This window comes from Ovis aries, chromosome 2, assembly GCF_016772045.2.
Source record: "Ovis aries strain OAR_USU_Benz2616 breed Rambouillet chromosome 2, ARS-UI_Ramb_v3.0, whole genome shotgun sequence".
NCBI lineage: Eukaryota > Metazoa > Chordata > Mammalia > Artiodactyla > Bovidae > Ovis > Ovis aries.
In genome coordinates this window covers 83,263,667-83,286,187 of record NC_056055.1, presented here as the reverse complement: position 1 = coordinate 83,286,187, position 22,521 = coordinate 83,263,667, and the positions used below count along the sequence as shown (strand labels likewise).

The 22,521-nt window shown below is 33.6% G+C and overlaps 1 protein-coding gene across 9 annotated transcripts in view; it reads left to right on the top strand.

The window, feature by feature from the left end:
* The window catches only part of ZDHHC21 (zinc finger DHHC-type palmitoyltransferase 21), a 72,131-nt gene extending 49,844 nt beyond the window's left edge, over positions 1-22,287 (top strand). For all 9 annotated transcript variants that reach the window (XM_060409509.1, XM_042243455.2, XM_012125926.5 and 6 more), the window contains 2 exons: positions 13,544-13,587; positions 14,138-22,287. In XM_060409509.1, the coding sequence (XP_060265492.1) occupies positions 13,544-13,587; positions 14,138-14,270 (177 nt within the window). In that variant the 3' untranslated portion in view covers positions 14,271-22,287. The remainder of the gene's footprint in view (positions 1-13,543; positions 13,588-14,137) is intronic.
* The last annotated feature ends 234 nt before the right edge of the window (positions 22,288-22,521 follow it).

The window sequence follows — 22,521 nt, the reverse complement described above, 5'->3', positions numbered from 1 at the left end:
TCATCAGAACTGATTCAAATGAATTCTTTTTAATGGCTGAGTAATACTCCATTGTGTATATGTACCACAGCTTTCTTATCCATTCATCTGCTGATGGACATCTAGGTTGTTTCCATGTCCTGGCTATTATAAACAGTGCTGCGATGAACATTGGGGCACATGTGTCTCTTTCAATTCTGGTTTCCTTGGTGTGTGTGCCCAGCAGTGGGATTGCTGGGTCATAAGGCAGTTCTATTTGCAATTTTTAAGGAATTTCCACACTGTTTTCCATAATGGCTGTACTAGTTTGCATTCCCACCAACAGTGTAGGAGGGTTCCCTTTTCTCCACACCCTCTCCAGCATTTATTGCTTGCAGATTTTTGGATTGCAGCCATTCAGACTGATGTGAAGTGGTACCTCATTGTGGTTTTGATTTGCATTTCTCTAATAATGAGTGATGTTGAGCATCTTTTCATGTGTTTGAAAGCCCAGAGATAAATCCACACACGTATGGACACCTTATCTTTGACAAAGGAGGCAAGAATATACAATGGAGTAAAGACAATCTCTTTAACAAGTGGTGCTGGGAAAACTGGTCAACCACTTGTAAAAGAATGAAACTAGATCACTTTCTAACACTGCACACAAAAATAAACTCAAAATGGATTAAAGATCTAAATGTAAGACCAGAAACTATAAAACTCCTAGAGGAGAACATAGGCAAACACTTTCCGACATAAATCACAGCAGGATCCTCTATGATCCACCTCCAGAATTCTGGAAATAAAAATAAACAAATGGGATCTAATTAAGATTAAAAGCTTCTGTACAACAAAGGAAAATATAAGCAAGGTGAAAAGACAGCCTTCTGAATGGGAGAAAATAATAGCAAATGAAGCAACTGACAAACAACTAATCTCAAAAATATACAAGCAACTTATGCAGCTCAATTCCAGAAAATAAACGACCCAATCAAAAAATGGGCCAAAGAACTAGACATTTCTCCAGAAAAGATTTTTAAAATATGAAAAATAACACTGAGAAAAACAAAACAAGAAAAAAAAAAACTTCCCAAAAATGTTTGGAAATACACTGCATTTCAGATGTAAATAGGCTTTCTCATTTGTTATTGGTGGGGGTATAAATTAGTATAAAGGTTTTGAAGGTCAGATTGTCAGTGTCTATCAGAATTTAAAATGCACAACCCTTTTGGCCAACCTATAGATAGCATTTTTTCACATGTGTGTATATTACATGTGAAACATGTATGTTAAAAAAGATTCTCATTATTATATGTAACATAATGTGTATGAAAGCTTAAGTGTTTACCAGAATATATTCAGCGAAGAAGATGCATCAGAACTTAACATAAAGCAGCAGTAATTGAGAAAGTGTATTGCCGGCATAAGGATAGATGAAGCAGAATCGAGAGTCCAGACATATAAACATATATCTATATGGTCAATCAATTTTCAACAAGAGTAGCAAGATTACTCAGTGGTGGAAAGAAAAAAGTCTTTTCAACAAATGCTGCTGTAACAACTCGGTACCCACATGCAAAAGAATGAAGTTGGACCCTTATTTCCATTATATGTAATTACTGTATATGTAAGTTAACTCAAAATGGATCAGAGACCTAAATGGAAGGTCTAACATTATGTAACTCTTGGAAGAAAATGTAGGATTAGGCAGTGGTAAATCTTAGAGTAGGAAATAATATCCTATATATGATACCAAAAGTGCAAACAGAGAAAAATAAGACTAATTTGGACTTAAAACTGTAAACTTTTAAACTTCAAAGGACTCTGTCAAGAAAATGAAAGGACAGCTCGCATAATGGGAGAAAGTGTTTGCACATCACGTATCTGATAAAGGACTTGTATCTAGAATAGATTAAAAAAACAACTCAGTAATCAAAAGATAACCTAATTAAAGCATGAGGAAGGGATGTGAATGGCATTTCTTGAGAGAAGGTACAAATGAACAATAAATACACGAAAAGATGTTCAACATCATAAGTCATCAGGGAGATGAAAATGAAAACCATAATTAGGTTATCACTTCTCATGCATCCTTGATGTTCTTTAGTTGCTAAGTCTTATTCGACTCTGCAATCCCATGGACTGTAGCCTGCCAGGGCCCTCTGTTCATGGGATTTTCCAGGCAAGAATACTGGAATGGGTTGCCATTTCCTTCTCCAGGGGATCTTCCTGACCCACAGATTAAACCTGCATCTCCTATATTGGCAGGTGGATTCTTTACCACTGAGCCACCAGGGAAGTTCTCTCACACCCACAAAGAGGGTATAATAAAGATAATTTCAGAGGTGGGGATGCAGAGGCATCAGAACCCTTATACACTGCTAGTGGGAATGTAAAACGGGGTGTATACTTTAGAAAATAGTCTAACAGTTCTTTAAAAAGTTAAATTATCTTTTATTCAGCAATTCCACTCCTAGGTATATACCCAAGAAAATTGAAACATATGTTCACCCAAAAATTTGTATATGAATATTTATAGCAGCATTAGTCATAATAGGCCAAAACTGAAAGCAGTCCACATATCTATCTGCTGATGAATGGATACATGAAATGTGGTGTGTCCATAAAATGGAATATTATTTGGCTTTGAAAAGAGGTGAAGTATGATGCATGCAGCAACATGGATGAACCAAGAGAGCCTTATGCTTAGTGAAAGAAACCAGTCACAAAAGGTTACAGATTTGTATGATTCCATTTATATGAGTACCGATACAGGACTTGTATCTAGAACAGAAATTCAATGGGGGAAGGACAAGTCAACAAATGCTGCTGAGACAACTAGGTGTCCACATGCAAAAGAATGAAGTTGAGCCCTTAACTCATACCATTTATGTAAATTTACTCAAAATGTACCATAGACAAGATTTACATACAATGGCATAAATGCATACATGCGCATCCCAAACCTCTTTCACAATAGAGCTGCTACCGTTAACCTAGAATGTTCTCTTATGCCGCTTATCAGTAGATCAATGTGCTGTGAAGAAGCAGCATTGATCTGGTTATTTTTCCATCATAGATTAGAATTCGTTATAGAACTTGACTCGTATCCATTTATCTAGGTCTTCTTTCTTTCAGCATAATGTTTTTTGATTCATCCATGTTTTACATGCACTGATAATTTCTTTTTATTACCGAATATATTCCATTATATGACTATACCACAATTTGTTTATACATGCTATTAATTGACAGCTGATCTGGTTCCATAATTTGGTAATTATCAATAAAAATGCTATGAACGTTCTTGTTCAAGTATTTTTGTGGAAACACGTTTTCATATCCTTGGGTAAATATCTAGGAGAAGAATTGCTGGTCACTTAAGATAGGTTTATCTTTTATTTCATAAGAAACTGCCAGGCCTCTTCCCCAAGTGATTGTACCATTTTGCAATCTCACCAACAGTGTATGAGAATTCTGGTTACTTTCATACTCATCAATATTTATTGTTGCCAGTCTTTTTAATTGCACCTGTTCAGTTCAGTTCAGTCGCTCAGTCGTGTCCGACTCTTTGTGACCCCATGAACCACAGCATGCCAGGCCTCCCTGTCCATCACCAACTCACAGAGTCCACCCAAACCCATGTCCATCGAGTCAGTGATGCCATCCAACCATCTCATCCTCTGTCGTCCCCTTCTCCTCCTGCCCTCAATCTTTCCCAGCATCACAGTCTTTTCAAATGAGTCAGCACTTCTCATCAGGTGGCCAAAGTATTGTAGTTTCAGCTTCAACATCAGTCCCTCCAATGACCACCCTGGACTGATCTCCTTTAGGATGGACTGGTTGGATCTCCTTGCAGTCCAAGGGACTCTCAAGAGTCTTCTGCAACACCACAGTTCAAAAGCATTAATTCTTTGGCGCTCAGCCTGCTTTATAGTCCAACTCTCACATCCATACATGACCACTGGAAAAACCATAGCCTTGACTAGACAGACCTTTGTTGGCAAAGTAATGTCTCTGCTTTTCAATATGCTGTCTATGTTGGTCATAACTTTCCTTCCAAGGAGCAAATGTCTTTTAATTTCATGGCTGCAGGCACCATCTGCAGTGATTTTGGAGCCCAGAAAAATAAAGTCTACCACTGTGTCCACTGTTTCCCCATCTATTTCCCATGAAGTGATGGGACCAGATGCCATGATTTTAGTTTTCTGAATGTTGAGCCTTTAAGCCAACTTTTTCACTCTCCTCTTTGACTTTGACTGTTCTATAGGTTTTAATAATAAACAGTTGTTTTAAATTACATTTCCTTGATGATTAATGATATATAACACTTCTTCATGTGCTTATTGGTCATTCATGGATTGGATGATGTCTGTTTAGATATACCTTTGTTATTATTCAGTCGCTTGATATATTTTCTAATATCTCTTGTGATTTATCTAATGATGTTGATAAGTAATGTGATATTAATCATATTCCTGTGGACAAGACTAGATCTTCCCCTAAAATCTTTTTTCTCTGCCTTTATACTCATTCATAATTATTACTTTATAGTCCATTCATAAGTTGAGTCTAAATTGCCAGATTATGCTTGCATTTTTAAATTTCTACTTTTGAGTTTTTCCAAATCATATTTATATTTCCTGAAATGAAGTTTCTTTGATTTCCCTAATTTCCTATGGTTAATGACTGGAAATGGACATTTGATAGCATTGCTGTTAAGACTACAAGTTACTTCTGAGAGTCATCAGGCTTATGGCTGACAGTAACAATTTCCTTCTCACCTAAGCAGTCCTAGTAGCTTCAGAAAATGGGGTTTGGCAGCATAGGCTTCAAGATCATTTAAGAATTTCTGCTCTCAAGCTTTTGTATCACTTCTGAGTTGGACATAAAACTACTTATCATATCTGATTCACTTCTGAGTTGGACCTAAAGTTTTATATATATATATATATATATATATAGTTATTTATGCTTTTTCAAGGATATACAGTATCAGGTTCCCTTCTGTGTTTCGGACTACCAGTACATTAATATTAATTTTCAAATTGTATGTTCTCTTTTGCTATAATATTGAACCTCATTTCATTGTCTTTCTTAAGATAGGGATATTGGTTTTAAGGTTGTGGCATTTCTAAAACTGAGTGTGTGTTTGTTGCTCAGTCATGCCAGACTCTTTGCAACCCCGTAGACTGCAGCCTGCCTGGCTCTTCTGTCCATGGTATTTTCCAGGCAAGGATACTGGAGTGGGTTGCCATTTCCTTCTCCAGGGGATCTTCCTGACCCAGGGATCGAACCCGGGTCTCCTGCTCTGCAGGCAGATTCTTTATTGGCTGAGCTACCTGGGAAGCCTCTGAGTAGAAATTCTATTTGTTAAATAAAGCTCTCTCCCAAAGTTTCATCTCTTTCTGTATACATATAGTATAGTAGACAGGTCTCATGTGTACAGAAATTAAATATATGTGAAACATTTGAAAAAGAATGCAAGTATTAAGAGACAGAATACATTCCATTTGCTAGTTTAGCCTTTAGTCACTGCACTTCCTCTTGAATCTAAATCCCAAAAAAAAAAAAAAAAAAAGTAAATTTCAATTGCATTTACCTGGGCTTTCATGGTGTACTTCAAGTACCACTATTTGAAGAAAAAAATTTTTTTCGTTTCCAGAATACACAACTAGCCACACTGATATAAGATTCTCTAGGGCTTAATTATATAAAGTTGTTATGCATTAATTGTTTAATTTTAAATCTAATGAATTGATTAGTATTTAAAATAGTATTTAGTGTTAAAATTAAAGTTTAAAATGAAGATTTTTGCTTCCTTTCTTGATAAAATTTGCTTGCTGTTTATATATTCCCTTTGCTAGTCCAACCTTTGGTTACTGTACTTCCTCTTGAATCTAAATTCTTAAAAATTATAGTAAATTTCAATTGCATTTACCTGGATTCTTATAAGGTATTCAAGTACCACTCTTTTTAATGAAAAAGTTTTTGTTTTTTTTTAAGTTTCCGGAATGCATTACTTCCCACATTGATTTAAGGTTCTTTAGGGCTTAATTATATAAAGTTGTTAATGCATTCAATATTTAATTTTAAATCTAGTGAATTATTCGTATTTAAAATAGATTTAATGTTAAAATTAAAGTTTAAAATATAGATTTTGCTTCCTTTATAACATATGCCTCCTGTTTAATTTAATGAAAAAAATTGATACTACCTATAGGCTATTTCACATCTGGACATCTTTTTGTCACTGTCAGAATCCATAGATCTCTCTTTAGAATGTGAAAGTAGTGATGAAAATTTGTCAGGTAGCATAAAAAAGAAAAGGAGGAGAAGGAATCATGGTAAATTTAATCCTTCCATTGATGTGTTTCTCCTTCCTCTACTCCTGCACCCCAAAGACCAAGATACATTTTTGGAAAACATTGGTAGGAGTATCATTTCATTATAGAAATTATGTAATTACATAGTTTGAAATACACAACAAACAAGCAGAACAAATGCTATCTCTGTTTAGGTTTAGATTGAAGTTTTGAGGAAGCTACATGTTAATTTTTGGTAATTTTTTCCCATTATCTGCCCTTACTTGGAAAAACAAAACATTTCCTTCCTGTATAAGAGGAAAAATCCCATCTTTTTACTGATAGTAAAAGGTAACAGGTTGATCATAGTTAATGATAATCCAGTGTCATTTTAGACCTAGTAAGACAAATTATGTTACCCAGATAAAATAATTAGAAATTACTTAAATTTAAAAATATTGGATTTGTGATCCCATTTCCAAGGTTAAAAGATTTCAACCCAGCCAGATGTTTCTATGAAATAGACTAATCTTAAACCCAGTTTTTAAGGATTACCTTTGATTATTTTAGACTTAATTTTAAAAAACAAGGTTTAAATATATATTCTTGCTCCTTTTGACTAAAATTAATATTGAGGGTAAAAGTGTTTTCAAAGTTTGCTTTGAAACATTCTTTATTTAGGGAACAGATTATTCTAATTATTCCTCACTTAGACTATTTAGCCTTTTTGTTTGTTTCTGAATGAAATGGATAGTGATGTTATTAGTGTAATTGCTGTTGTCAGTATTTCTTACCATGCAGTAGTTCACACACAGCCAAGAATAATGTCCATTCTGATGAGCACCAATACTAATAGTGCTGGATGATTGTATTAGCCGTGTTTTCAGTCACTGGGCTTGGAGAGAGTTAATCAAGAAGCCGGTAACAGCTGGTACAGCGCCTTCTGGTGAGGGTCTGACAGTGAGCTATTGTATACCATGACACTGTTCTGACAGTTTATCTCAATTTTGTATACACGCATTTTTATTTTCAGGGCACCGTGGAGTTTGTGTAAAAGCTGAAGCTTTTGATGGTGTCTCTGGAGCTTAGTGCTTTTCTCAGTTGTGGTGAGGTTGAGGGTAGGCTGGGGAAGATATATTTAGTTGCAGGTTTGTAAAAGGCTTTAAGTTCCCAAAGAAAAAAATTTTGAGCTTTTTATATTTGGTCTCACAGGTACTATTTTTGGACCACTACTTAAATTCCTGAGGCTAGCTTAGAGCAAAGCTTTTCAGAATAAAAGGAGAATATGTTTTCCTTCCTAAATTCTCACTCATGATTACCTAAATAAACAGACAGACTCACAGATGCAGGAGTGACTTTAATTTTAACTTGATTATGTTTTACAGTGAAAAGTATCTTATGTTCAAAATGTTAAATTAGCTTAAATGAGATTATCTATTAGGATAGAGTTAGTGAACTTACCTGCCTTTTAGACATGTACCCAAAAATGTAGTCCTAAGACTTATAATGAAATTTTGCTAAGTATCCCCTGAATCAATGCGATGAATTAAGTGTTCAGTATAATCTCTGTACAAATTATGTTTGGTTTACTCAGCTCTAAATCAGCATTGCAAATATGGATATCATTGCCAATTATGCTGAACCTAGCTCACTTACATTTCTATAAAGGGAGTTCTGTGCAACATTTTGTTTTCCTTTCTGAATTATATTTTCATTTAATAAAAACGAAGTATGTTTCTAATACAGCATTTCTAATTATAATATTACAGGAAGTATCTGTGTAGCTTTTTAAAACCTAGAAAAATCATTAAAATTTAAAATGTTACTTCTTATATGCTTTCAGTATCATATTCTAATATTGGCTATAATATTTCTTTGAATTTTGGATACAGTAGAGACCTGTGTGGAAACTAGGTTCACTCTAGCAAAAGAATTAGTTTAAATACATACTAAGTTACATTGCCTAGTAATAGAAAAGCTTTCTTTCTAAAAATGCCTCCTAGCATCATGATTATTATGTGTGGAATTGGATTGCTCTTTAGTATAAAACTGTTCTGTGTGTAAGTGTATTTATATTACATCCTCTCTCTTTAGTCAGTGTAATTAATTAACTATTTCTGATAAGATTAAAAGTCATTTAAAACAACTTAGATCTATTTCTGTACTTTTAAAAATAGGAATAGCGCCTTTTAATTTTCTTTAGGCATGACTAATTGCTTCAGTGATTAAGTAGATGGCTTTTTTTTTGGTAAGGAAGCTAAACATTTATGAGTTTCCCCTTTAATTGTGATTTTTCCCACTTTATTGTTTCATGTTCTGAATCCACATGAATTTTTACTCTGACTTTACAACTTACAGGATTGGAAAAAACAGTGAACTTTATATTTATAGTTAACTTGGTATATCTTTTTCCACAGTGATTCTTATGTTTTTCTCTGTCACATTCTGTCGCTATATTACTTACTCCTCAAATCCAAGCCAAAGGGGCACATTAGCCCATCTTCTACTGATAAAAAATCTTCTTGAAAGTATAATTTTGTATTAAAAATGTAAGGGTAATTGACCTTGAGTTGATTGTTGATTGCAAACATAAGTTTTCAGCTGTTTTAAAATAGTGCTTGGCTTACTTATATGTTGTTATATATGATCGTCCTCTCTGATATCTTCTGTATATTTCTGCATAATTATTTCTTATATATTTAACTGTCACTAGCCTTTAAGCTCTTTGTTACTGTATAATATGTACTTATTAAATTTTTGATAGAGGAATAAATGAGTAAATGAATCATGGTTTATGTATAATATTTACTACCTATTTTTTCAACCAGATTATAAGTCCCTTTTGGACATTGTATTTTATTTGTGTAGTCTTCCACAGTCCATGTCATTTTAATTATGAAAATCGCTTTTGTTTAAAGATAATTTTGTCTAGTTACAATCTAATATAACTGAGATATCTCCAAGTCCTACAGTAAAAACTTAGGTTTGCCATTTATTGAGTTATTAAGGGCTCTAACATATTAATTCATTTGATTCCTACAAAAACCTAGTAGTAGTATTTGAACAGCCAGAAAAAGGCTGATTAAAAACCTGAGTAGCTCAGCTGGTAAAGAATCCACCTGCAGTGCAGGAGACCCTGGTTCGATTCCTGGGTTGGGAAGTCCCCCAGAAGAAGGAATAGGCTACTGACTCCAGTATTCTTGGATTTCCCTGGTGGCTCAGATGGTAAAGAATCCACCTGCAATGCAGGAGACCTGGGTTTGGTCCCTGGGTTGGGGAGATCCCCTGGAGAAGGACATGGCTACCCACTCCAGTATTCTTGCCTGGAGAATACATATGGACAGAAGAGCCTGGCAGGCTGCAGCCCACGGGGTACAAAGAGTCGGACGCAACTGAGCGACTAAGCGCACACAGAACAGGAGTATAGAAATTCTTTTGGAAAGAAATTTTCAGTGGCTATAAATGTAAGATCTACGGCCTTCTCAGTTTGGTTTCATGATTGATTAAATGTTTATATGAACTTAAGATCTCTAATAAAAGATATAGCTGGTCCTTTGTGAAAGATGGATTTTTAAAAAACTGTCTCTTCAAGTGAGTAAGGTAGTGAGTTTGACCTCAAAGAATAAGAGAGGTCTAAGGTTAGGAGGAAGTTTTTCTCTGGATTGAAAAAAAATAAAGATAAGAAATAATGTTATTTCTGTCCATGTTCGTTTAGTTTAGTGCTGCAAACATATGTTGAGTACCCACTTTCTGTGTGGAGATACAAAGTGAAATGAGTTGCTCTCTGTATGTTGATCAGAAATTATAGGAAGTCAACTAACGTCTGTTTTAGAATTACAAAATTTATTAGTAGACACAAGAGGTATATCATCTCTAGTTGAAATAGACTTTCCTTAATGGTGTTTTTTACTCCAGGTTAAATCAGCAGAGTTGTTGAGTCGGGTATGTGCAGAGAGTAAAAACTATCAAGAAGACCTATCCTGAGACAAATGAGAGCGGGCAGCTAGGTTGAACTGTCTTCTTTCTGACAGAATGTTCTTATTTTCCTCAGACCTGTGTTTTGATAGATCTAGAAACTCCATTTTGAAAATGTTTCCAGGGTTAATCAGGCCCAGAAGTAGTAACTCTTACTTCTAGATGCAAAAGTGATAATCGTATAAACTGGGGTGACTATTTATCCCCTTATGTACGACTGTCAGGTACCAAAGGACTCTGTAGTACACTCTCCTGTACAGCTGTGTGCACAGCCAAGTGTTGCTTGGTGAGGATGAACTCAAGGCTGAGTGAGTGAGTTGGATGAATTGTGTCATCAAGCAGTCTATCCCAAGAGGACTAGATTCTCAGATCTGTTAACCAGGAAATGTTTGGCGATAAATTCTTGCTCTTTGCCTCTCTCACCCCCAATTTTTCCCATAGGCAATAATACCTCCTTCTCCCTTCCTATTAGAAACTTTTTTTTCATTCCAGTTATAATCTTATTAGTTGAGGGATACATCGTTCTTTTATAGTCAAACATATTTCCTTAGACTGAACCTGAAAAATCATTTCTTAGAGTAGGGTCAGCCATCGGGAGAAGATAAAGTATATTTGATAAAATACATGAGGGCTATGTTTCTGTAAGTCTTGCTTGTTTCTAGTTTATTCTTTTTTTTTTTTTTTTTTAGAAAATAAACTTCTGGTTTTTAAACTAGGAAAGGATTTTCATATATCTCACTTATGCAGACTGACACAAGTCTTGGCTATTTTGATCATTAGACCATAATCAAGACATAAATATTTCATTGGAAATAAGGTATTTTGATTGTAGATAACACACAATAAAAATGTGTTTCTTATCATTCCTTGAGGAATTTGATTTTTTCTAGATAGCTGTCCTACATATAGCAGGAATTTAAAAGATTGTATTATTACTCCTTGAAGATAGTAATTATCTTATTGGTCCTTTTGTGATAGTCACTAAAGGTATTGAGTCTTTTATGTTCAGTAGAATTATTTGCAACAAAATCTATTTATTTTTAGTTTTTCCATGAAATATTCCACAATTCCCTGCCTAAATAAAACAAAACTAAAAGTATATTGAATGTAGTTTGACACTTGAAAATAACTTGTGACTGTCAACGTTCCTTCACTAGTAATCTCTCCTCTAGTTTACTGTTTCTATTGTGTGTGTGAATGTGATAGCTGATAACTTTTGTTGCCCTGAGTATGTTGTATAAAGGCCAGTGCAAAAACCTTGTGACATGTTTGGCCATTTATTGTTCTTATAATAGTATTTTGGATAGCTGAGAGCTAGGCATTTGCCATTTCTAGAGGGGGAAAAAAAATGGTCCTTTATAGGTTGCCCCACAAGTCCTATTCATAAAGTCATGGTAAACCACTCCATCCTTTGATAGAATAACTGTTTATGATGACTTGAAAGGTAGTATTCCTGCTATTTCTTGAACCAGATTCTAGAAAGATATCATCAAAAGCACTTGAAAGTAAGAGCTTTCCCCATAGGAAGTCTAAATACAAAGTCTTTTAAGTTGATCTTTTACTGTCACAAACACATTCCTCAGAATTATAATCAAGTTGTGAGTTTAGGCATGGTAAAACATTTCCTGTACTATCAGCTAGTTATAATAGTTTAACCTTATAATTGCCTTCCTTATCCTGAAATAGTTTCTAGTTTCAAATATTATCTACACCTGTGATTCAGGGCCATTTATACACCTTTCCTCATAACAGTTTTAAATTTATTTTCTGTTTCTTCCTTCATATTTTTGTGCAAGCTGTCTTAATTGTTTCATAATAACCTGTCACCATCAATTCTAAGAAACCATTTAAATTACTTCCTTCACTTTTTTGTCAGATATAGAACCAGAGCCCCAACTTTCCTCTAAGTCTCTAATCAATGTTTACATGTATTTGCAGACTATGTTTTCACAAAGTAAAACATTATTTTGAGCAAATTATGAATGCAGTAGAACTAGGAAAGGTTAATTATGAGTCGAATTGTCATTGGATATCATGAATTTCAGAAAATGCTAGGGAAATTAGTGAATATAGAGTAACTAACCTACAACCTCCTCACACATTCCTGACAAATCTGGAAGTGAAACTCTGTTATTGGTTACTAGTCATCTAAAAAAAAACATAGATCTGTTTTCCTGTGTGTGGGCCAACTGAAGTTAGACAGCTGTTCATACATAATAATTTAATATTATGAGCCATTCATGTAGCTTCTTTGAAAGAATTTTTTGAAGCAAAGGTATTTTTTAGTAGTAGTGTTGGAAGACAATCACATCTAAAGAAATTTTTGGAATTGGAGTTGCAGTTAGAAATATTTGCATGAGTGGTACTGCTTAATAATAGTACAGTCCACCTGCTGTATATGAAGAAGCTAATAAATAGGGTAAAAGGAAAACTCTTAACTTTTTTGTATATTTAAAAAGAATGTATTTCTTTTGTACTATTTAAAAGTATTTTTTAAATATAAATTTAAAAAATGTAAATATGTATATAAAATAAGATTATGTTACTTGTGTTTTTAATTATTTCTATATTCCTTATCCATCCCAGTTTCTCAGTCTAATGATGTCTTCCATTAACATGAATTAGACTAGTATGTCTAGAAACTTTATTCTCTTTATTGAGTTCTTTTCCTTACATATTTGTCTTAATAGCCTTTTAGAAAACACATAATGAGAAATTGCATTATTATGAAGGGACTGTTTTTTCTTTTGAAGCAGTTTTTACTAAATACTAATCAGTTAGCTTTACTTTTCAAGTAATAGTGTGGTAGCATGGTAAACGCATAGACTGTGTTGTTGAATTTGTGTTGGTTTACAGAAATCCATAACCAGTAGCAATTGTTGACTCTTTAAAGTTTTCTGTTCACTAGTGTCTTTAATATTTTGGTATTTAATTTTGAATGCATGTGACAATTGAATTAACTATAGGCTTTTAAAAGAATTATCCAGAAGGGAAATGTAATAAAAGGTATTTTTTAATGAAGTGAGACTCCTACAATTTGGGGAATGGGGTTTGTAATTGAATTTTTTTTTTTTTTTTAGCACAAGGTAATATTGATTCTGTTTTTCCAAGGGAATTTCAGCAATGTACATGGATAATTTAGAGTTCTTAGTACCTATATGTAGACTGTTTATATCTTCAGAATATTCTCTTAATATGATTAAAAACATCATAAAGTATCGAATAAAGCCCATAAAATAGATATAAAATAAAGCCTTGCAAACTTTGTTATACCTGAGTATAATTTTTTAAATTTTTAATAGGATACAACATCTATTGAAAAGATGTCAAACTGTTGTGAAGAAATGTAAGTATAAAAGTGAACTCTGTAGTGTTCTTATTTAAAAATGTGAACAACTGGTTACATTTGAAAAATGTGTGCATGTAGTGAAAAGATAGATAATATAATGATGGCTTTTTCTCGGTACCTTGTCTAAGGTCTGAGCTAGACAAGCATGACCCAGTCTTACAGTAGGGGTCTTCTAGCCGTGATAGTTTTCAAACAAAATAAGTACTGATCATTCTTGTCCCTTGTCTAACTAAAGTAAGTTAAATTATTTGTCCTGAAAGTACATCAAAAGAGATTTGCTACTGTGTTGTTGACACACATTCTGTTAATCCTGAGATTCTCCTCTGCTTCAAAAGTTGCCTAGGTTGATTGACGACACAGATACAATATCTGCTATCCAGAGTTAAAACTCAGCTGCATGCCATAATGAAAGAAAAGCTGTATTTGTGATGCTGGGACACAATTCATCAGAGTCCAGTAATGGATCCCCAGCCAACCTGTATTGTTTTAGCTGACTGAAGTGCACCATGGGAGAGCTGTCTTTCACTAATAATGCTGTCTTCTGTAGATCGAGGCCCCGAAAGCCATGGCAGCAGACCTTCTCAGAAGTTTTTGGCACTCGTTGGAAGATCCTGTGGTTTATTCCTTTCAGGCGGAGGCAACCACTGCGAGTTCCCTACCACTTTGCCAATCACGTCTAAACAGATGGATGGTGGGCACAGATGGGTCCTCCATGCTGGAAATGCGTTACAGGTTTTCTGATAATAGAACTATGACAGTCTTCAAGTCAATTAAAATCCACCCACCAATCTTAAGCATCATAATGTGCCCCAGGCTTTATTTTAATAGTGATCTTGATCCTGTTGTGGGACTAATAAAAGATCTATATTTAAGTTTTAAAGCATGTTTACTTTCAAATTAGCTTTCCACAGGGATTTCTTTAAATGCTTTTGTTATTAAACTCAAAAGGCACTGATTGGGATGAAATAATTGTACATAATTTCTTTTAGTACTAACAGTGTTACAGATTTGTGTGTGTGTATTTAAAATTTTCACTCTTAAGCGGTACTAACCAAATCTGAATTTAATCCTTCAAATTTTACACAAGATGATGTACCTTTTATGTAAATTTTCTTTTTCAAATACAGTTTAAAATATGATATACTCCCTTTTATATGTGCTGCAAGATTTTTTTTTAAATGCAGCATGTAAGATTGAACAGCAACAAAAACCAAAAGCAGCAACACAAAAAAAGGACGGTGTTTTCTTAGAAGTAGCTTTCTGATTTTTTTCTCTTCACCAAAAACTAAATAAAAACAGCATAAAGTAAAATACCAACTACCTGCTTTATTTTAAAGGAAAAATTAATTTTTTCCATGTTAACTTTCCCATTTCTTCTCTCTCTGCTGTTGTAATTATTGGTTTTTGTTGAGATATTTGCTCCGGGGAAGAATTTTTGACTAAACAGACGTGTTCCTATTTTACCCTAAGGTTTTGATGAGCAAAAGGGTAAAGAATTTGCAATAATTCCACTGATACCTTTTTGTGTGTCGTTATATTAGAATGTGTTATGTTTTTTAAATGCTAGTGAACTAGATAATATGTAATGTATAGTATAAAGAGGAGTATTGTGCTTTTGAAAAAATGTATACTTTTTACTTTTACCTATTAGATCTAAAATGACACGTTAAGATTTTTATGTAATAAATATTGGCCAACTAATATTGAAATTTTATTTATAGAAAGTTACTAGTGAAAGTAAGCAACTTTTGTGTACCTGTAATCACCCAAATTGAAATTAAATTTTAATTGCCCACATGTAATCTGGATGGAGAGACCTTTCGTTGTAGCTAACGTTAGGAAATGACCTTAAAATAAGAAAATATAGTGATCTGTATTCATGATTAGCCTTATAAAAATTTGAATTGTTGATAGTGATGGTCTCTTGGAAAGTACAGAACATTTGTGTGAAAAAAATATTTAGTATGTTTTGGAAAAAAATTCAGTTAAAAATTTTTTTTCCATTAGAATACTGCAAAATCCATATATCTTTTCTAAAGAAATTATGTGCTCAGTCTTTCTCTTGAGGAGAAGATTGAAGAGGTGTCTAGTGTTCTTGGAGCATAGCAATATTTTCTTTTTAGTTAATTTTGATAGTAAGGAGTCATACCTGAGAAATCATGGGACAGAAGGTTAACCATTGTCAGCTAGTTAACTCTACTGTGTTTAGTTTTTAGAAACTGTAAATAGTCTTCTAAAGTAATAGAATAAGGTCTTCTCAGAGATTTAAGTGCCATGTCTCTCCTGTTCTGATTACAATGCTTTATTATTTAAAAACTTAGATGTGGCAGGTAAAAATATTTATTGGTGCTGATAAGTTGCATAGTAAATTTAATATAAGAAATATATTTATAGAGCTTAATGAACCACAAAATTAGTATATTCATGCCAGGCAAATAAATGGGTAGGGTTTTGTGCAAGCTAACATATTGACCAAATTTGGCCTGGTGACAGAAGTTATAAGGAGTATAGATAATGTAGATAGATATCAGTCAAATGCCTTATGCTGTATACATTCCTTTCAAATGAGAACCTTGAGAACACAGCGTAGCCAAGTGAGGACTCCTAAAGAGCTTTATGGATGTATTTATACTTCATGTAGTAGCAGTAGCTACCTTGAAAGGTACTGGGGAGGTCAGTGCCAACCTCTGCCTCAGTGATGAGAACCAGAGGTGGTCTCATTCCTACTCTAAGGATCTCTGTTTCTGGCTTTCTTAGATTTCCCAGTTTTAGGGCACAATCTTTTCGCTTCTTTCTCTTTACTTTTCCTGATCCTGATCCCATTGTAGCTGATTCTTCTAAGTTACTGAAATGCAAACTAATACACTAGGCAAGGCATATATTTATTTTTCTTTGAATGGCAGAAATGCTACATATCAATATATTTATATAAGAATCTATATAAAGTGTAGCTGTGTATACTTATGCTGTAACTTTAAGTGTTTTCAAGTTAGCACACATGACTGGGTTTTGTGATTCTTGGTAGACCACGTGAGAGAAGCCACCTGGCACTTTCCTAGGGAGTGCATAAACTCTGGTGTTCTCTCTGCGCCCTCTTTTGGCTAATTGATGTAATTATACTGGCTTTAGAGATTTATTGCCCCACAAGTGAATTGTATAGTCAAATTCTGAATACTTCAAAGGTACAAATTTAAGGGAAGTCTGTGTAAAAAATGTAAGGTTTTATGAAAATGAATGTGTTCCTATTTATGATTTTGATGTCTAGTTCATACAGGTATGACCTCTTTTCTTCATTTATGTGTATTCATATTGCATTTTTTTTACTGTCAGATTTATATCAGATGAGGATAAATACATATGAAACCATTTCATCAATTTTATTTTGAGCCTTATTTTGGCAAATTAAGCCTCAGAATTGAAAAAACCATTACCTTAAAATTACCAATTTACTACAAAACAAATTTATTGTAGTTACAATAGCAAGCAAGTGTCTAGTTAGTGTTTTACTGAATATATAAAAAAATACATTTGGTTTTTAATCCCAGTTTTGGAATGAAATTTTTTTTTTACTGATTCAGTTGTATTAAAATAATGAGATTACTAATTCTTTCTATAATTTTCTTCATTCCTTTTAATTATCCTACTGTGAGTTAGAACTGTACCTTTAGTAGCTGATTTATTATGTATTCTGGATAACCATGGAAATAACTAATGATGTTGAACATTAGAAAATAATTATGAGCAGTGAGATTATTGATGTAATCTATATATTGAATGAAGTATTTCCTTATAAACATTCCATTTCATTTTAAGTGAAATGTATGTTAAAGGATGTTTTATGGCAGCAAAGTCATTAATTGGGCTTCTGGAAATGAAAGATTTTTAAGTGGTTGTTAGAATTTACCCCTCTTGAACAATTATGTTTGTTGCTATTTATTTCTGCAAACAAAAATATTTTATAGGCTCAAGATTGTGGGCAAAAGTTGACTGAGTTCAAAATTTTAAAAATATTAAATCAGCTGATGTTCCACTGTAAGAAAAATAACTATTTTGCTCAAGAATTGTATTAAAAATATTTGTGGTTAACTTAAGAAATAGGTATATTTAAAATAGTAATATATTAATCTCTTTGAGCAGAAGAAAGCATAGTTTTAAATAATAGAAATAGAAAACATAAGCATAGATAAAGTTTAGTATAACAGCTAAGTTAAAATTTCTGTCAGAATGGGCATTAGTGATTGTTTGCTAAAGCTTAGCGGTATTTTTCTCCAGGCTGGTGGCTAATTTTAACTACTCTTCATCAGGCTTTTTCAGGCCACTTTTGTACAAATAATAAATTGAAGGTATGTTTCACCCCAAAGGGTGTTTTGATGCTAATCATGAAGACTTGAGTTAGGAGAACACCTCCACACAAGATGTATGAAATAATTTTGATTTTTAAGCATGTAGCTTTCTATGTGTTAAGTAATGGAGTGGTTTGAATGTTCTCACTTATGTTGGTATAAAATCACAATATATGCAGCTGTAGTTTACAAAAGCATTAATATTAACAGAGCTGCTAGTCTTTCCCTGGACTTTTCTCCAGTGTCTACTTCCCTTAGTGCTTCCTGTATGAATAGAGTACTTAGCTCAAGTTTACTATTGCTGCTTTATTAAATAAGTTTTTGACATGACCTCTATATATGTAGATATATCTAGAATTTATTTGGTACAGTTTATACTTAAAAACATTAAATAATTTATTATTAGATATGGGATTTTTTTACCCAATTCTCCTACTGTTGCTTTAAAAAAAATAAGTATTAGCAAATGTAGTTAGTAAGTCATACACATTTAGTATGTTCTACTTGCTAGTATTAGTAGCCATATAACTAGTAAATGAATGAATGTAGTATTTAATGTCCACATTTATTGCTTTAGATCCTAAGAATGCTTTGAATTTCTCTGTAAATCACTAATTTCATTGAACTCTGAATTTAGCCATTCTCAGTTGAATCCTAGAATATTCTTCAGTAGAACATGAAAAAGTAATAGAACCAACTTGCTTGAAGTATTGTGAACCAATGCTGTTGTTCTGTATATCAGTCAGTATTTAACATTTCTGCTGTGTTTGGGATGGTGATGGTTTAACTTCAGGAAAGTTTTCTCTTATGTCTCCTTTCATTATCATTGTGCAGTTTTTGACAACTAAATTTAGTGTATTTTTGTCTGTTCTTCAGATGTTATAGTATGCTGCTTGCTATGCTAATTTGAAACAGAAATAATAGTGATCTTTATTCTTATGTATTGGTATTTTTGGTATTTTCTATTATTATTAATTTTTTTTGCTATATTATTTCCTTTTTCCTTTTTCTACCATAGAGTACAGGTGTAAATGAGGAGTGAGTAGCCAAAACTGGATAAAGAGAGTAGGGGAACATAATGAGTTAGAGAGAAGGCTAGACAGACTATGTATAATCAGCATCTTAACAGCAGGGTTTACTGGGCACAGAATTTCCCTGCTACAATCACTTTAGCCTTATCTCTTGTTGATACCGTTTTACTGTAAGAGTTGTTAATGCATGTAAGCATTTAGTTCGAGTTATTTTACCTAAGGAGTTTATATTGCTGATTCTTGTCAGCTAGTCAGATGCCTTTGAGAAATTCTTTTTAATTTTAAACATCATAATTGTATAGTGTCTGCTGTCAGGAAGTTTCAAGAATTATGTGGTAGTACAGCTATTTAATGCCAAGGAGAAGTGAATAGGTTGCCTAAAGTTTGACTGAAAAAACTAGGACCTTATTATAAGTCTCCTATTATTGAGAAAGGATACTATGTATTCAAGTAGAATTTATCAACAGAGAGAAAATCAACTGTTTGTATATGAAGGGTGATTTTTCACTTTCAATTTTGGACTATTTCAGATACTTTGAGATCTTGAGGGTCTCCATAGCTATTGGTATTGTGAATTCCTGTAACATGTAATATGGTGCCTACCGCAGTCGTGCAGCACTCTGATCTTTTTGGTATTGATAGCTTTATATATAAACAGATGTGGACAAAATAGTAGCAACAAAAGGTGTGTTTCTTTTTGTGGCTTTGCTTGTCTGTTGACTAAGTACAGGGTTTAATTGCGTAGGCTGTTAACTAAAGGGAAAGCTTGCCTGCATATTGCAAGCTCATTCTTGCCAGTGTGTGTTGGGTGATATTTGCACTACTGGTGCCTGAAGTTAGTGTTTTACAACCTCAATAACTAAAACATCCTGGTGCTACTCACTTTAGCCTTGAGTGACATTTTTAACTCCCGTACCAAAGAGTTAATTTTCTTTTCAGTTCCCTGAGGGTTCTCTTCTCACGTCCTTGTGTTTATAAAGGAGAATTTGATGTTACTAAGAACAATTCTGATTAATAGATGTTAGTTTTTGCACACTGCTGCCTCAATTTAGTTGGCTTTAAATGTCTCTCATTTGGACTTTATGTTTTTTAGTTAGGAAGATTAGTATGATATTTAATTTTGTATTTTCATATAGATTGGCCACTTTAAAATGTAGTATGGTAGGTTGAACTTACAAAAGTTAATTGAAACACTTTTCACAAGATTTTTTTTTGTCTTAATCTGCAGGAATAAATGAGAAATAATAATAACTCTACTATTCCTACAAATGAACTGTATGGCTTGTTGGGCCCTTTTAATAAATTCTGAAGCAAAATGCTAAAAGGAAAAGTTAAGGGCCCATTCTGATAACAGATGAAGGTTTCTGCATCTGTGTGTGTGTATTAGTGGTATTAAAGAATGATATTGCCATTTTTCTATTTTGCAAATAAAGATAATTTTAAAGGAAATGTTAAATATACACATATGTATGTGTGTACACACATACCACACACACACACACACACACACACACGCTTGTCTAAGAGGAAATGCAAAACTTTGATTTAAACAAAACTAATAAGAAATTGAACTTTACATCCCCCCCAAAAATCTAGATGTTGTTACTCACTTCACGTAAGTTATAGTTGAGTATTTTAAAAACTAATTCTGCTTAGTGATTCATTTTGTAAAAAATGAAAGAAAACATCCTTTAGAAGTAGTTGTAATCGTCCAAATGTAATACTGTTATGTTTACTATCCTGTTTCCCTGTTTTTTTTCCCCCACAAAACTTTAAAGCATTCATTTGATGCCCCTAAAATATAGCTGAATTGGTTAAAAATTCTGGCAAGAAGATAACTGAGTGTGCATATTGGGAAAGTAGACAATCACATTTGAGAATGTTCCGCATAGTTTTCAATCAACTAAAATCATTCTGTCTTTGAATGTAGATATAATATGTGGTTTTGCAGTGAATTCTGAATGGAAAAAAATCATGCCTGAAACTAATGTGAAATGTGACTTAGGATCACATGAATGATATATTGAAATACAGATGTATATATTATTAGGGGGAAAGATAAAATTTAAAAGCAAACTGGGAAGAAACAACATTGTCTCTAATTATCCAAATATATTTTCTAGATCTTGTTGCTGCAGTATCAGTTCTGAGTCACTCAGATTGTTTATGTGTTACTTAATTTAATGTGGCTAGATAGATAGATAGATAGATAGTGAAGTCGCTCAGTCGTCTCCGACTCTTTGCGACCCCATGGACAGTAGCCAACCAGGCTCCTCCATCCATGGGATTTTCCCAGGCAAGAATACTGGAGTGGGATCCCCTTCAACAGGGGATCTTCCCGACCCAGGGATTGAAGCCGGGTCTCCCACATTGTAGGCAGACGCTTTACCGTCTGAGCCACCAGGGAAGTCACGTTTAATGTGGCTAAATGCAGTCATTTATTTAAGTTATTGAGTAGTAGAAGATTCACAACTGTTGTCCTCCAGAGTATTAGAAAGAAATGTCTGCTTTAGCATAGGTAGAATAAAGTGACTAAATGATATCATAGGAAGAATTTTCTCTATAACTGGAGATACTCAGGCAAGTGAGTTGCAAGTTTAACCTGAGGGAATAAAATAGACTTTTGCAGGAACTGAGTGTAGATGATCTTGCTTGTATGGGCCTTGTGTCCCTAGAATTAGTCTTTTAAAATGTGACTGGCAAGTTTAACGAATAGGCAAAATTTGTGATATTTTGAGGCTCTTAAAATTTTGTGTCAGCCTCAAGTGATGTTTAATATTATATCCTCCCTAAAATGAAAGACTTTTGTTTTGATAGTGGTCTGTTCCAAGTGCCATGTGAAGATTCTGTTCTTAAATTTGTTGGGCATTTTCACATTCAGTGCATCTGTTTAAACCTGAGTGTTATTTTGCTGCATGTCTACTGTGTTACCTTGTCAGTTCCCCGGATAGCATTTAAAGAAAAATTGTCACTGATGTTTCTTGTGCTAAAGGGAATAAAGAAAATAGTAGTTGAGGGATATGAAATTAGATTGAGAAGAGGGAGGAAAATGATAAGTGGGAGCCATGTATCCGAGATACACTTGTTGAAATGAAAAGTCTACACTGGTTTTTGAATGAAAAACAAACCATGTATCTATCTACCTTAAGAACGATGTTTTGTTTTGTTTTTAATTTATTTTACTTAGTTTTATTCATGTAATATTTCTATTTTCTTTGCAGATTGTTTTTTAATTTAAATTGTGAAGTTTTTACTTCTCTCAAAATGTATTATGTACTGTATTTTTAGATATCTTATTTTTAAATAAATATTTTTTAAAAACATAGGACTATTTTTCTTTTGCACCTCTGTTTTATTAAAATAAACCCCAAATTCTAGAATTGAGGACTGTCAATGTGACTGGCCACTTTGTTTGCTGCTGCTGCTGCTAAGTCGCCCCAGTCGTGTCCGACTCTGTGCGACCCCATAGACGGCAGCCCACCAGGCTTCCCCGTCCCTGGGATTCTCCAGGCAAGAACACTGGAGTGGGTTGCCATTTCCTTCTCCAATGCGTGAAA